This window comes from Cyclospora cayetanensis, unplaced genomic scaffold (genome assembly GCF_002999335.1).
Source record: "Cyclospora cayetanensis isolate NF1_C8 unplaced genomic scaffold, CcayRef3 CcayRef3_contig_146, whole genome shotgun sequence".
Taxonomy (NCBI): domain Eukaryota; phylum Apicomplexa; class Conoidasida; order Eucoccidiorida; family Eimeriidae; genus Cyclospora; species Cyclospora cayetanensis.
In genome coordinates this window covers 90,113-105,987 of record NW_020312088.1, presented here as the reverse complement: position 1 = coordinate 105,987, position 15,875 = coordinate 90,113, and the positions used below count along the sequence as shown (strand labels likewise).

Sequence of the window (15,875 nt, the reverse complement as noted above, 5' to 3'; positions counted from 1 at the left end):
ACACAGACAGACACAGACACATCCCCATAGACACAGACAGACACAGACACATCCCCATAGACACAGACAGACACAGACACATCCCCATAGACACAGACAGACACAGACACATCCCCATAGACACAGACAGACACAGACACATCCCCATAGACACAGAGACACGCAGGCCTTCTGAAGGGTAGTTCTTTTCACGAGACGAGGCCCCCTCTTTTCTCCAGGTGTCTGTACACCGGAGCTTTTCCCGCAAGCCGCTGAACCGCTTCCCTGCTCCCTGGAGCGCGCTCGCTCGTAGAGGGGCTAAGGCAGGGGAGACGAATATGGCCTCGAAGCCTGGATAGTTTTGCCGCCTTACTGCTCATACTCTGAGCCTTTGTCCGGTAGAACATTTCTGCAGAGTTGTGTGAGGTAGAACCTGAGGAAAAGGCCCCTCATGGGGTGCTGCACGCCCTTGCAGAGCTCAGTCAGGTCCCTAAGAATGTCTGCTGCAGGCGCTTCCTTCGACTTGATAAACGCAACACCCACTGTAACCAGCAAATACAGCCGAGGCACAATGTTGCCTGCATGCTGTACAGTCTCGTACAGATCCGCCAAGCGCCTCCCGTGCCGGGATTTGTCTGTGAAAAACCCCAGCAGGTGCTGCAGCTCTTGAAACACCAGCATATCTGCGCGCAGTCCACCCACAAACTACCCGCGCATGCAGGCATGCACACGCCACGCTGGCGCGTAAATTGAAGCCCCTAGCCGCATGCAAAAAGGCGTCCAGCGCCCTTCGGGCAGGCGGCTCGCCAACCCAGCAAACACCAACACACACACGGCAGCAAACACCGACACACATACGGCAGCAAAACCAACACACATACGGCAGCAAACACCGACACACATACGGCAGCAAACACCAACACACATACGGCAGCTAACACCAGCACAAAAGGTCATGCGGGCCAGCATAACAAGCAACAAACACACTCCAACCACGCTCCAACCACTTTCTAGGAAAATCTGTGGAGGAGGACTGTGAAAGGAGGTATGCGCTCCTTCACGTCCCCTCCCACGACTCAAACTAGCAGGCTTGGCACGAGCGAGATAGACGTTCGACAGCCGCAGAAACCCCTCCTCCGCCATCCTTACAGAGTTCGTAGTAATGCTTGGGAGATAAAAGCGAAGTTCGCAGTTCGCTCACAAAGTTGGACGCATGTTTCAAAGCGTCTCGGAGATTGTCGCTGTCCTGTGCATGCATGCACCAAAACACACCCGCACCTGCCCAAATCGTGAGCGCCTCAAGACCAACTCCGAGCTGTGCCGAGTTTGAAGCCCCTTGACTGAACGGGCAGGCTATGGAAAGGTGCAGCAGGAGCTCAGACAGAGGGGGAGTTGCTCCGATCCCCCATGCGCAACACAACAGCAGGGAAACAGCGACATAGCGCAGGCTTAGATACGGCGACGGGGAAGACGGGAGGGGCAGGGCAGGGGGGCACTGGGTGACAACCGTACAATAGCTCTCTTCATATAACATCCTTGCTCTCGGACGACCGCAGAGGCCTCCTCAAGAAGCTTCTCCTGCTCTTGCTCTTGCATCCTGTTCCTGGTCACCTGTTCACTCGTAGTCCACTCCTGAATCGACAGCGCAGAATGAGACTCCACATATTTCAGATGCACATACCTCTCGTGCCCTTTCGAGCCCACACGGCAAGGCCCTGCGTGCGCGGCGTGACCAGACAAGCTTGAAAAGAGCGAAACACACTGCAGAAAATAACCTGCGGCATGCGAACCCCCGTGTGTCTGCGCCGAAACTGCAGCGCGGGAGCGCTACGAAGCGAGAAAGGGGCGTTCGCGCGGATTCGCGATCTGTACTTCACGGCTTACGGCTTTGACTGACACGGCAGTTACGCCTGCATGCGTCGGAGGGCCGCAGCTCGGGAGGCTGCAGCCTCGGCCGCGGGGATTTCGGGCTCTAGTACGTCTCTGGCGGTCGGAGACAGCTGTGTCAGAGTCCGGGGATCCATGCAGGGCAGGGATCCTGGTGTCTGTACACCCCAGCACTCGCTGGCTGTGTTTGAATGGCGAGGCAGTGGGAAGTCGGGCCAAGTGGGATATTTACGCAGAAGAAGTTTGAGGGCCCGCCGCTTCAAGGCAGCCCCCACAAAAGAGTTTCTCAAGGGAAAATCACGGTCCTGTGCAGTGCTCAGACAAAAGAGGTCGGTTGTGTCGGCGCGGGGGTCACGGAGCCCCACAAGAAGACATCTATTCGGCAAAATTTATGAACAATTTCTGGATAATGAATCTCTATTCCTCGTGTTTCTCACTTAGAAGCCACAGACCATTGCTCTTCCGTTCCGGCGTCTTCCTCTTAGTCCTACTGGAGTGGTCTGCGACGGCGAGCGCCTGGGCTGGGGCCTCTGGCCGCAGACGACGCGATTCTCCGTAGCATGAGACGTGAAAATGCGGTCGACTGAGCTCAGTCGGGAATATGAGGTGAGGCGTGCATCGGAGGGCGGGCGCTTTGACCGGCGGAATATGCTGAATGTGGCAAGTTGTGCTGAAATTGGCATCATCCCTGCTGCATGCCCAACACATGCACGTACCTGCTCAATCCCGGTAGAATATTTCACAGAAAGAGGAAGAACCGAACATAGTTGGCGAGAGCCGTGTCAATATTCGTAGTTCCCTTAAGCCCATGAGTCCCATATATCCTTCGCTACTACTAGCTTTTTGCTGGGCCCCTACTTGCAGTAGTGCACCAACTGGGAGGCATACGATCAAAACTCCGATGTTTTGGTGCTTCCAGACCTGTCCCAGCAAGCCCCGAAAAAAACGCTGTGATGGAGCTCTTGTAGAGACACAGAAAGGGCGCCTTCTAAATGGTAGACACCCGATTGCCACTAGAGCCACAGGCACTACCACATAGCTGGAGCATGCGCCCTAGCTCTCTGGGGGAGAAATAATGCTAAAAGCGTGTCTCCGCTATCTATGTTCGTCTTCGACATGTCTGCCCGCGGCCGTTTGCGCGTCTTGTAATAGAAAAGAGTATTTGCAGCGAATTAACCACCCTTCACATATTCTGCTACATTAGTTATATCTACCTAATAATTCAAAAGAATTGACTGGTTGGTTTGTCTTCTCGTATAGCGTATTCGTTGCAGGGTAATAAATACGGCTAGCTGAATGCAAGGAGACGCATCATTTTGTGTGTATGTGTGTGTTTCTACTACTACCATCAAGTCGTGAACGCTCGGAGGGCTTAGAGGGGGCAGCTACGTGGACCCTAGCTGCTGCCCCTCTTCCCGGTGAGTAAAGAACTCACAGGGACGCAGGCAAGGGAAGATGGGATTATTATGAGAAAATACTTCATATTTTTATATGCAGGTTGTTAAGAGTTTGGAGCTGATACTCTCCCTGTGAAGAACTTTGATCGGTCCACGTAGCCTCTCTCGTGGCCTTTGGTGGGCGAGTGCAAATCATTTCTGCCTCACTGGGAGTACTAGAAGAGGTGATGGTGATACTACTACGAGGCCTCCCCTAAGCACTTGATGAGTGTAGCCTATATACGGCGCTCCACCGCGTCTCCCTCCCCTCATTGTGCATTCGAAGTTACACTTGCTGTGGAGGCCCCTTCTCCTTCCCCCTATACAGGCCGTAAGGGACTTAGATGAGTGCTGCTTTCCTCCCACATACACGGAGACCAAGGAGGCGACGCCTAGGGTGCTGATTAGCACAGGCGAAGGGCCCCTCTACGGGTTACACGCGGGGAGGGGGCACAAGCTTCTATAAAATGCAACCCCCACCTCAGACAGAACTATTAGCTCTGAGAACAGCAGCTCGAGAGTTCAAAGCCACCCAGAGCCGTTCCTGCATCAAATGCTTTGTGGCGAGAGAAAGGCTGAGTGTCTCGACGCGCTCGAAACCAAAGAGAAGAATCTTTGCAGCGAGAAGACACCTCAGACTCCCTCTGTTCTCCCTCCGCCCCCTTTCCCCTCTACAGAAGCAGCAACCCATCTCACCAAAACAGTCCATCATAAAATGCTGGAGGAGAAGGCAAACCTCAAAAGGCTGCGAGTGCCGTGCACCTCAAACAGGCCGCGTTCGGCACCCCGTGCGAAGCCTCAAAGCTGCTGTAGCGACACCGCTGAGAATTCCCAGCAGCACAATGCAGGACGAGGGTAAGCACCACCCAGCCAGCCTGTTTCTGCAGCAGTCCCTCTTTCCCACAGTTCCAAATACCGTCGCTGTTTTTGCTAAAAAAGGCACAGAGATCTACGCGGGGGCAGCAGCGGCGGCTTCCTTCAGTGCAAGCCCTCGAGCTGCATTGCGGCATATTCGCTGTAAGTAACCTCTGCATCCTCCCGACTCATATTGCAGGCTTGAGCCGAAGCAGCAAGCCCGTGATATGCACTGTTGCGACTCCACCCAAACACCAGAGGCTTCGCTGCATTCGGCTTGCGCCTCCTGGCAGCTCCCCGACATCCGCAACGACTCCCCACATTGCTGCACGCCGGAGCGTTGCATGTGCTGTCCGTATGCCCCGCGCGATACTTGTCTAGCAGCTTAGGCAGAGACAGCTCGGAGATCCATCCATCTCCGACACACCGCTCGCACAAAACTCCACCGCCTTCCCAGCGGGGGACCCCCTCCGCACTCGCCCCTAGACGCGTGGTAGCGCCTCCTTCCGAGACAGCGGGTGTCACCTCCCCCCCCTGCACCTGTACCTCGTCGCCATCCCCGTAGGAGCACTCCCTGCGTTGCTCCAACACGCGTCGAAGCTCCTGCACAGCCTCGTCCTCTTCCAGAGCTGCTGGCGTGATCAAAGAAGCTCCCGCAGCCGCGGCGAATCCCCCGAGGGAGCTGCCCGACTGCTTCGCACCAGACGGCAGCGAGGAAGGCAGCGGCAGCAAGCGAACCTTGATGTGGGAAGACGTTCTGTCGTGAGCCACCAAACCAATAACGCCCCGATTCACAAGGATACTCAAAGCTCTCGTCACGAGATCCCACTCCTCTGAGCTAATTTCAAGCGCTCTCGCTGGTCCTGACGCAGAAGAAGAGGAAGACAGCACCTCGGGAGGCACAAGGAACCCCACTGGCTCGTGGTAGTCTGCGCTGCAAAAACGCATGCGCTGAGAGCAACAGGCACACTCCCCGCAGGTGCAGCAGCACTCGCAAGCAGCAGCTCCCTGGTTGCCCCCTACACCCCCTTCCCGCCAGCTGCTGCTGCTGCTGCTGCTGCAGGCAGCAGCAGCAGCAGCAGCACACCCGTTCCCACTGGCGCTATCCACCGCCTGCCCAAGCAGTCCGCTGCCGCAGCCGTTGCTGCTGCTGCTGCTACTACTGCTACTGCTGCTGCTGCTGCTGCTGCTGCTGCTAGTGCTGCTGCTGCTGCGGTGTGGCCCCCCCCCAACGGCCGACGCTGGGGCAGTGGCTCCTCCTACGACTTGCAGGCACCTCTCGAACGCTTGCTGTTCAAGAGAGTAGCTTTCTGCCATTTTGCGCCGAGACTTGTTGAGACTCCCGCTGCTACCTAAGCCACCATTGCGGCTGCCAGTATTTCTAGTTCTTCTTCCTGAAGGAAGTGCCCAGCTTTCCCGCAAGAGCGGCAGGGGGAGTTGCAAGTCATCCAGGAGCTGATGAAGACGCCGTCTCTCCCGCAAGCTGTTTTCCGCCTTGATTTGTCGCACATATGCCCTGAAGCGTCTGCGAACGCCTGTCGTTGCTGAGGCACCCTCGTTCCACGAAACTCCTTCCGAAGCCTCTCGGGAGGGGGCAGGGGTAGTCGTGGTGGCAGGGAGGAAGAGGCCCTCCGCCGTCTCCCCCGCTCTCTCTTCAGTCGTCGAGCTGCTCTCGGTGAGCGGCATGAGGCATCTCCGACACGTGCGAACCGTCTGCCACATGGCGCTGTCAATGCTGCCTGCGAGCTCCGAGTCTCCGCCTCTCTCCTCCTCCGCCTCAGCAAACGCCGCCGAAATTTCCCCCCCTCCGTCCGGAGGGGCCGTACTGCTGCTGAGTTCGCCTCTGCCTCCGCCTCCCCCCGGAGTGAGAACGGCGCTCCCCTTCGGCAAGCTCTGCAGTGCCTCTCCCTCGCGCATGGGGGCATCTTCATCTGACAGCTCGACTACCACCGACGCATCCTGCGGGGTGCGCTTCAGGGAAGGTCTCTGCTGCGTGTCGGTGAGAGGTGCCTCCAGGATCTTTTGAGCCGCAGCTGTGAGTCTCTGCTGCTTCTTCCTGGGCGGAGGGAGAGAGGATGCGCCGTGTGTTTCGCTCGACTGCGGAAGAAGGGGGGGGGGGAGGCAGCAGCTGCACCCCGAGAGAGTCGCATCGCAGTGACCACTCAGCAGCCGCTTGCGAGCCTTCGGCGAAGAAGCCACGGGGAGCGGCGAGAAGCCTGCAGCCGTTAACGACGCACGCGAGACACTGTCCAAGCGACTCCCCGCGTCTTCGGATGGAGCTGCTACGCGACTGCAGCGGCTGCAAGGCGTCGCAAAAGTGCTGCTCCCAACCCCGCTGCTGCCAGTGCAGGCGTCCCCCCTCCCCGTTCCGAAGGAAGACGCCAACGCAGACGCACTCGGATTGCGCAAAGGAGCAGCCAACAGAGGCGGAGGCACATCGCTCACCCCCAGCGGCCAGAACTGATCCGCAGAGCCGCCGTCGGATACGCTCCCCTCAACCCCAAAGCGACTGAACAGCTGCCGAGGATGCAAAAGCTGCTTCGCAGCAAACTCGAGGTGCTGGCAATTCAACTGTATGTGCCACCGATAACCCGGCAACAGAGCTGCATGCAACGAACTCCCCAAACCTTCAAACCCATCGACGCGAGCGCCAGCCTCGGAGACACTGCCCCCCGAGCTCGACTTTGTCGCTGGACTACCTGAAACTGGGCAAGCATACACAACCTGCCCCCCTGCAGAAACACAGACACAGTGGCGCTCGTGCACTTCGCAACTCAGGAGACAGCCTTGGGTGCGGCGCGCTCGCTCACGGGGGGAAAACAATTTAAAAAGCCACGCTGCACCAAGAAGGAGTCGCAACTCGCCATTTTCGATGTACCACACCACAGAAACGTGGCTGGCCACTGCCCCTCCTTCTCTCCCCAAAGGCGCGCACAAACGAACCCTTCCCCTCCTTCTCTCCCCAAAGGCGCGCACAAACAAACCCTTCCCCTTCCCCTTCTTCTCTCCCCCCTTCATCATCTGCCGCCCCTGCTGCATGCAGTGCTCTCTCCGCATACCGTAGGCTGGGCACTTGAGGTCGATCCCGTAAGCATCCGGCAGATCTACGCAGTTCGATTTGCCACACTTCGCTCTCAAGGCTTCTAGAGTCCAGTGCGCGCTCGGAGACAGAAAGACGAGAGGGCGAAGCTTCTCAGCAGACACTACTGCAACCCTCACAGTGCTCCGCAAAACAGCCGCTATATCGGACGGAGCTGGGGAACCTCCTAATGTCAGACGAGTGAAGGAACGAGGCGGCAAACCTAAGAACTCCACGCGGTACACGATTGCGCTGCCGTCCGAGCTTGGTGCTACCTGCAAAAAGCAGCATACACATTAGTAAACACACATACACACACTAGTATAGATACATATACAAACATACACACTAGCATGCATACATGCCTACACACATACACCAGTATATATACACACACACACACTAATATATACACATGCACACATACACTAGTGTATACATACATACATACACACGCACACTAGTATACATACATACACACATACACTAGTATATATACATACAAACATACACTAGTATATATACATACAAACATACACACACTAGTATATATACATACACACATACACTAGTATATGTACATACATACACACACTAGTATATGTACATACATACACATCCACGTACATATACACATATACAGATATATATGTGTACATCGCAGTTACGCTAAACTACACATATTTACATGCTTTCACCAAGAACCTTGTCCATTCTACATACACGTATGTACACAGAGCTTTATACATACAGAGAGAGGAGAAGGCGACAGACCGACAGATTCATAGACACACACATACAAACACACATAAATATACACATGCACACAGATATATATATATATACGAAGACGCACACTACAAAAGTGTCCCCTTGCACACACGAAGAGAAAGCTCGATGGGATCGGCAGCAAAAAGGTTCGCCACGTAGATCCGCTTGTGAACGCTTCAAAATGCTTTTTCCTACTACTTTGAGAGCTCGATGGTTTTTTTGATTCTAACAGGCGCAAATACGTCTGGCGTATATGGGCAGCAGCGTTTCAAAAGCGAAGCACGTGTGTATGTATGTGTGTATATGTGTATGTACATGTGTATATGTGTATGCATACATGTGTGTGTATGTATATGTGTATGTTTAAGTACATGCGTATGCATATGTATGTGTATGTATATGTGTATGTATATGTATATGTATATGGATATGGGTATGTATATCCGTATACATATATATGTGTATGCGTGTATATGCGAATGTTTGGACCTGTTGCACGACGCCAATGGAGGAGTAAAAAAAGCGCTTGTCCTCTTTCTTAGACGCCAAAACTTCCACCCACTGCCCTGGCCTTAGGCACTTGTTTCCGCGTTGTTGCTGTTGCTGTCGCCAGGCAGCAAAAGCAAACACGGCAGGTTCTACTCGAGCTGCCTCTACGCATGCATCGTAAGCGCCAAACGTGTCTGTGAGGGAGTTGGTGTGCACTCCTGTTCCCCCGAATATACCGGCAAGCCGAGCCGAAGAACGGCCTCCCACAGTGCCTCGCTGTGGCTGCTGAGAAAAAGACTTCCTCGATACAATCGCAGAAGCAGACTGCAAGGATATGCCGCGCGGCTGCGCTGCTCCACAACAGGTGTTGAGACACCCGGATGCCCCTGTCTCCTTGTCAGCATTCCCGGCTTCCCCCAAGGGCTGTTGCTGCTGTTGTTGCTGTTGCTGTTGCTGCTGTTGTTGCTGTTGCTGTTGCTGCTGCTGCTGTTGCTGCTGCTGCTGCTGCTGTTGCTGCTGTTGCTGTTGCTGTTGCTGCTGTTGCTGTTGCTGCTGTTGCTGCTGTTGCTGCTGTTGCTGTTGCTGCTGGGGGAGGCGAGTTGCCGCCGTCTGGCAGGCAAGCAGATCTTCCTCTACTGCCGCGAGGAAAGCGCCTAGTGAAATCCAGCGAATCAGACAGCGATCGCCAAGCCGCGCAACTAGCGAACCATACCTGAGGCGCACACGGCTCAGAAGTGGCAACTTTTGCAGAGAGAGAGAGAGAAAGCCCATGTGTCTCTGTCTGCAAGTTGTCAATCGTGACTCCTTCTGTCGCGGGAGCCTAGCCGCTTTCTCCTCGGCAGAGCTGCCCTGCCTTTTCTCCCCCCTTCTCCCCCTCCCCGCTTTCCCCGTATATTCCCGATGAAGGCGAGTCTCGAAAAACTCTCTTCTGCTGTCGGCGGGGAGGGGGCCTAACGCTGCCCCCTGCCCTCCCCAGATCGATCCTCCGCCTGCTTCCCCAACAGGCGCGTTGGAAAAGCACATCACGGAGGGAACGAAGCATCATGCATGCATACATATACATAAATAGACATATACATATGTACACAGCCAGACGCAGCGCTAAGCCTCCTGCCGCTTCGCATACCTGAAATGGGGGGCATGCGCTGGCGTGGCGACGGTATTATCCGTTGGAATCCCCCAGACGCGAACAACTGCACCATACGAACAAACACACATAGGCGAGCACGGCAGCAGCATGGGAAGGAAGAAGGAGGGGGAGGGGGTTGGAAGGCCGTTGAGAGAGCCACCATCGCGGTGCTGCAGGCACCACAGCTTGCTGCCTAGCCTTTTTGGGGGGAAGAAAAAGGGAGAAGACTCCCGCCCCAAACTCTTCTTCTGCAGAAGCCTTGACTCGGTGCTGCCCCCAACAGCAAGCCTTCCGCACCCCCCTGCCAGCAGCACCGAGAGTCGAGAGCTTGTGAAAGTGTCAAGGCAGATGCGCAGCAAGGCTGCCAAAATGCGGCAACAGCAGCAACGTCTCAACAAAAAAAGGTCCCCCTTTTCCCTCCCCTTCAGCGGCTGGCCTACGGGGCAAGCGCGCAAAGCCTCCTAATGCTGCATGCGACAGCGAAGAATCGGAAGCCTTGCATGCAGCTGCATCCCTCGGCAGGCACCCCGCTGCTCCTGCTGCTGCATTCGAGGCAACCATCGCGTCTAGCAGACAGTACAGCCAGAAGGTTTGCGTCATGTGCGGCTTCCACAAGTCCACCGCTGCAGCAGACGCGAGGCAGCAAGCAGCACGCAGCGCGCCAACAGCCCCTGAGGTCCTCAAGAAAATAGCCGCATGCATGCATGCATGCATGCACGCATGCAGTTGCTCTGGACAGCCCTCCCCAGTCTCCCCACGCATCTGCCCTTCGCCTCGCTCCCCCTTCCCCGCTGCCTCCACAGCCATCCGCCTAAGACGTCGAAGCTTTCTGCCTCCAAGCCTCTCTCCCCCAAGCCAAGCCTCATCATCTGTCAATTCCCTCTTCTCGATCAAGAAAGGCTACGAAACGCAACTCCGGAGGAGGCGTCGCGCCGACTCCAGCAGCCAAGCTGCTGCCTTCCCCGCCCCCAACTAACAAGTGCAGCAGCACAAACTGCTCGGTGAAAAACACCGCCGCAACTAGAAAACAAGAACCTCCCGCTCTCCCCACACACTGCAGCAACACAGTCCCCCAAATCCCCTACCCCTCCACCACTGCCCAGGCAGCCAGAGCCTCGCTCTCGCCACTCTCCCCCCTTGCTTCTTTCCTTCCCTTCCCTCGCTCTCGCCACTCTTTCCCTTGCTTCTTTCCTTCCCTTCCCTCGCTCTCCCCACCCCACTGACCCCACCGCATCGCATCGCGAACGTGCCTCCTGCGTGAGGTGCTACGCTACACACAGCCAGAACTTGTTTTTGCGAATACATGCACCGCCACGAAGAAACGAGAAAGAACGGCTGCAGCGCCGCGGCTACACAATCCAAGCCCAAAAAACAAATCTCAACGTACCCTGAAATGAAGGCGCATAGTCTCCAATCACCTTGCCCATGCGCCATGTAGACTTCGAAAGCTGCGACACCCGGCGAAGAAGCTGAGAAGAAGAGCAGAAAAGCCGAGTTCACAAGTGAACAAGACCTTCTAAGAGCCGTTTTCGCACGACAGCAGACGTCGCGAGACGTCTTGAGGAGCACACAATCCACAGCCTCACACTTCAGCCTCCAAGAGGCCACCCACGGGCCCTATCTCTGCCTTTGTCTGCCAGTCTGTCTGTCTGTCTGCTAGTCTGTCTGCTAGTCTGTCTGCTAGTCTGTCTGCTAGTCTGTCTGCTAGTCTGTCTCTCTCTCTCTCTCACTCTCCCTCTCTCCCTCCCTCCCTCTCCCTCTAACTCTCCCTCTCTCTCTCTCTCTCTCACCCTCTCCCTCCCTCTATCTCTCTCTCCCTCTCCTTCTACCTCTCTCTCTCACCCTCTCTCTCTCACTCCTCTCTCCCTCACCCTCTCCCTCCCCCTCACCCTTACAGGAAGAAGCGCTAGCAAGCGACCTTATCGACACGCTGGACGCCCACGCCTCGGCGTCCAGGTTGTTTTTTCTTTTGGTTTGTACTAGCTCACTTCCTCATCGAACGTTTCGCCAGGAACTACCGTGGTGAGCAGCTTCGACGAGGCACCGAGATCGAGCTGCCTCAGCCGCAAGCAGTGGCAGCGGTTCAGCACCCACACCAGGAATTGCCGAAGCTGCCGAAGACCACATTCTCTTGCCAAGAGGCACAGCACTCCACGCAAGAGGAGGCCTTTGAGCAGCTGGAAGCCATCCAGCAGTCCCCCCTTTCCAGACTCTCCCTGAGAAAAAGCCTCTCCCGGAGACAAGAATTCATTGCCTGAAAGGTTGACCTCTCGCAAGTCTGGGAGACGCTGCAGCTGCTGCAGCAGCAGCTGCAGCGCCGCCGGACGAAGCGGTTTGCTGCCGATTGCGTTGCAGTCCACGTGGTTGAGGTAAGAGCACCCGCCCAGTTCTTCGCAGACCGCAACGAACTGCTCCTCGGGCATCTCCGCGGCGCTCAGAGTGAACGAAGTGACTCGACGAATCTGCGAGACAGCGCGCATGATGGCTGCTGCCGAGGCTGCGGAAGGGAACAGAGGGTTGCGCAAAGAAACCTTCCCCACCGACACCTTCGTCCGCAAGTCTGACAGATGCTTTTCGAGCTGCTCAGGCCGCTGCCGTCCGTACAGCCAGAGGCTTTTGCTGTGCGCTCCACTAAACGCTTTGACAATCCAAGGGGCTTCCGAGTGGTCCACAGGAGCTCTGCTGTGCTGTACAGACACTTCTCCAGCACCGGTGCTGCCGACAGATCCGCCATCGCACCGAGGCGAAGACGCGGTCGCCTCCACGAGCTGCTCTTCGCCTCCGCTGCCGCTGGGGGGGCTGCGTGTGCTGCTGCTGCTGGTGCTGCTGCTGCTGCCGGTACTGCTGCTGCTGCTGGTGCTGCTGCTGCTGCTCGTGGTGGCAGTAGTGGTGTCATCGCGGGGACCCCTGCTGCTGCTGCCCGCAGCAGTCTGTGGCGCTCCTGAGGCGAAAAAGGGAGGGGGAGAAGCGCCTTCATCCTCGTCGTCCTCTACCGTAATGACTTCTTGTGTTTGCGGGGGGAACGTTGAGCGCTGCTCTTTCTGCGTGGCTTTGTTGCCGGGCGGTTCACGAGATCGGTGGACTCCTGGCGAGCCTGGCAGTGCAAATCCACCTCGCGCATCCGACTCGTCCTGACTGCGAGTCTGCAAAGGAGGATACAGCAGGGGGTTGCACAGGCGCCCCCGACTTACTGGCCTTTGAAACGGCGCCACAGCAGGCTGAGAGGGAGCAGGAGTAGCACCTGCAGCCGCCGCTACGTCAACCGAGTAGAGAGAGCGCTTCATCTTCGCCCTGTATGGCTTACCCCGCACTGAAGACTCCCCTAGACCCTCCAGCCGCTCCTACCCTGCAGGGGATGAGTGTAGCAGACGCCGGAGAAGGGGTAGCTTAGGGGCCCTCACACCCTCCTACTGGTCGCACTGCTGCTCCCATTGAAGCGAGCAGCGCGAAAGACGAGCTGTGGCTAAGAGAAAAAGAAAAAGCAGATATTCGCCGAGTTCCCAGGACGTAGCCTCCTCCCGCGCATGCGACGATCGGCTGCCGCGAGGAGGCCGTGCCCTAAATGGCAACCGTCTTCGCAAAAATAATAAATAATATTGTCGGGTGTGTATTCCAAGTGTGCAGAGGCTGCAATCCTGTGTGTGTGTGCGCGCGAGGGCCCCATGACACTCTAAGAGAGACGGAATTCTCCAGCGCGCGCGCTCCTGCAGACTGGACGCATGTAAGGAAGCCTACCGACGAAGCCAGAGGCCTAAAGGGCCCCCAGAAAAAAGGCTTTTGTAAAGCGATGTAGATATATATATATCTCCTTTTATAATAAAATTCTAGGTGTACCGGAATACGCAGAACCATACACTAGAGCTGATAAGGCCAGCGTTAGAAAATTGTATCCTGCAATACTTCAGTATCCCCCGGTGTCGCTACCTCGCCCTTACGCGCGACGAGAGACACACTCATATGCGCATAGTAGTATGTGCCTCCGCGATCCAAAGCAATTCAAAGAGCTCCTCAGGTGCCGCGGGGTGTGAATTTGCTGCGAATGCTACACCGAGTATCGGATTGTTTCGCGGTGCCCATACTTGGGATTACAAGGGCATCAACCAAACCCGTCTTGGAACGAGACAGCCGAAAATCTATTTGCTGCAAGCACCATGATGTGTGCTGCAGCCCATCCTCCCACAGCCCGTGAAGGAATCCCACGTGAGCACGCAAAATCCCTGCACGCTTCCTCTTTGTTCCTCTCTACCCCTGCTTTGGTGAACCCGGTCTCGATGTGACGCTACAGTTTCACTTTCATTCCTGGCCGCGTTTCGTTACAGTACTAAGAGAAAACATTCAAAGTTGAAGGCCTCTTAAGCGGGCGGCTAGCGAAACATGCCCACTCCAGAATCGTTTCAGACTGTGTGCTCCTCCCCCCCTCAGGCAACTCATCTCCCATCCCTCTTCTGTATCTCAGCTGGTTGCCGTCACTTTACCTTGGACGCATTCCATCGTTTCTGCAGCAAATCACGATGCCTTAGCTCCCTTGGATCTCCCAAGGCGCAACCGTATGCAAGGGGCCATGCTACACTTAGCACTTGGCCGAGAATACAAAACTACCTCGCTTGGCCGTACAACTTACTTATTGAACAGCACTGCCTAATCAAAACAAAACGACACAGTGGTGTGCAGTGTGTGTATTACGTGATTTTCGCAAGTGACCGTGAATGCTCGCAGAGCCTAGAGGGTACAGCTACGTTGAGACTAGCTGCACCCCGCCCCTCATATCGGAAAACTGGAGGCTGAGGGCAGGGAAGGAGAAGAGTTATTTTGCAACATAAACGATAGCTAGATAAAATTTGTAAGAAGTCTGGATTTGAGTGTCTTCCTATGGAGACGTTCGCTGGAGCGCTCCAGCTGGTGATACCGCATGGATTGATGTAGCTGTTCCACACTCATTCACCAGCTGTGGATGCAGAGGAGTTTCAGGTTTCCCTACTTGAGTGTCTGGTCTCAATAAAGTCATTTGGTTATTCACTTATTGGGTTTTGTTTGACATCAAACTGGGGAGAGGTCCGTATGCCTTCGAAGTTGAAGGAGCCACAAAGACTGCTGGGGCGGCAAGGGGTGGCCTGCAAGCTGATGTGAGCGCAGTATTTCCATAGCTGGAAGAATGTCATGAAATGCCAGCCGGTTGAATATATGGATGCATGCACCAGGCTATACCAACCAGAGAAATATAACGGCCATACGAGCGGAGAAGTACCCGAAGATTTCATTTAATGCCTCTTCAATGACCTCGCTTTTGTACCCCCTCCTCCGCTGGAAGCAGGAAGACAGATCCACTTTGCAGCATATTCACTGTAGTAAGAGGCACTTCTGTGGCGTGAACACGGAGGAAGCCACCTGCTTGCATAGAGTACTACGCTTCAAGCCTTCATATAGGCCCTGATTCATCAGTTGATGCTGAGATTAGGTTAACAGCAAACGTAAGGAGAGACCCGAAAGCTCACGCCGGGAAGATTTATTAAGAAGCACGTTAAGAAGTGTGAACATACGGTCTGTAAAAGCACAACGTACAAAAACAGCTGCTTCTTTGATAATTTTTCTAGCGTCCACCTAAAATGTAATGTTAGGTGGGACCAAGCGAGAGAAACCACCTGGCCTGTGGGGCATCCCCAAATGATGAACTTGTAAAGGCTCCACGAACAAAGGAGATCAATTCCTGCGTCTTTGGATAAAACGGAAGAGCCCTGTTGGAACTAAGAATTGATGGATGCGAGGGCTGTCAGCCGGCCTTAGCCTATGGTGTGTGGTGGACGAGAAAAAACAGCCAGAGAGAATTCGCACTTCGAAGCAGCCCTAGGATAGAAAGCCGGAGCTCTTTAGTGCGTTCTGGCGCCCCCCATAGGACCAGCCTACACATTGACGACAACATGATCACTGCGAACCATCCTGAGGAACCTGGACAGACTGCACCAACAGCACACTTTTGCAGTATTTGCGACCCTGTGCTCACAAATAACTCTACTTGCTAGGCTGGAGGCTTTTCTATATGCTGAACTGGCATATAGGGGGACAGTCCACTTGGTTACCTGCTTTTCTACCACATCCCTGCTCTACACGGGGAAGGAACCAATTTACGATTTGGGCTTAGACCTGGTGTTCCGGACTCAGCAGCGACCTTTATCGGGGAGAGATCTATACAGCTGCCGGCTTGTGCACGCAAATGTATGCACAGCACTAAAGTAGAGAGAGAGAAGCACGCAAT

At 55.3% G+C, this 15,875-nt stretch overlaps 2 protein-coding genes across 2 annotated transcripts; both read right to left on the bottom strand.

Annotated features, from left to right (window-relative positions):
• Positions 1-348: 348 nt before the first annotated feature.
• LOC34624101 lies at positions 349-2,428 on the bottom strand. Its single transcript, XM_026336765.1, has 5 exons — positions 2,358-2,428; positions 1,890-2,241; positions 1,492-1,806; positions 1,129-1,225; positions 349-662 (listed from the first exon to the last, which is right to left on the bottom strand). Exons 1-5 carry the CDS (start codon positions 2,426-2,428, stop codon positions 349-351), a joined length of 1,149 nt encoding a protein of 382 aa, XP_026192550.1.
• Positions 2,429-4,280: 1,852 nt separating this feature from the next.
• Positions 4,281-12,909, bottom strand: LOC34624455. The gene is made up of 9 exons (XM_026336764.1): positions 11,614-12,909; positions 11,013-11,094; positions 10,066-10,248; positions 9,623-9,689; positions 9,005-9,208; positions 8,497-8,860; positions 7,217-7,511; positions 6,544-6,889; positions 4,281-6,213 (listed from the first exon to the last, which is right to left on the bottom strand). Exons 1-9 carry the CDS (start codon positions 12,907-12,909, stop codon positions 4,281-4,283), a joined length of 4,770 nt encoding a protein of 1,589 aa, XP_026192549.1.
• Positions 12,910-15,875: the final 2,966 nt, after the last annotated feature.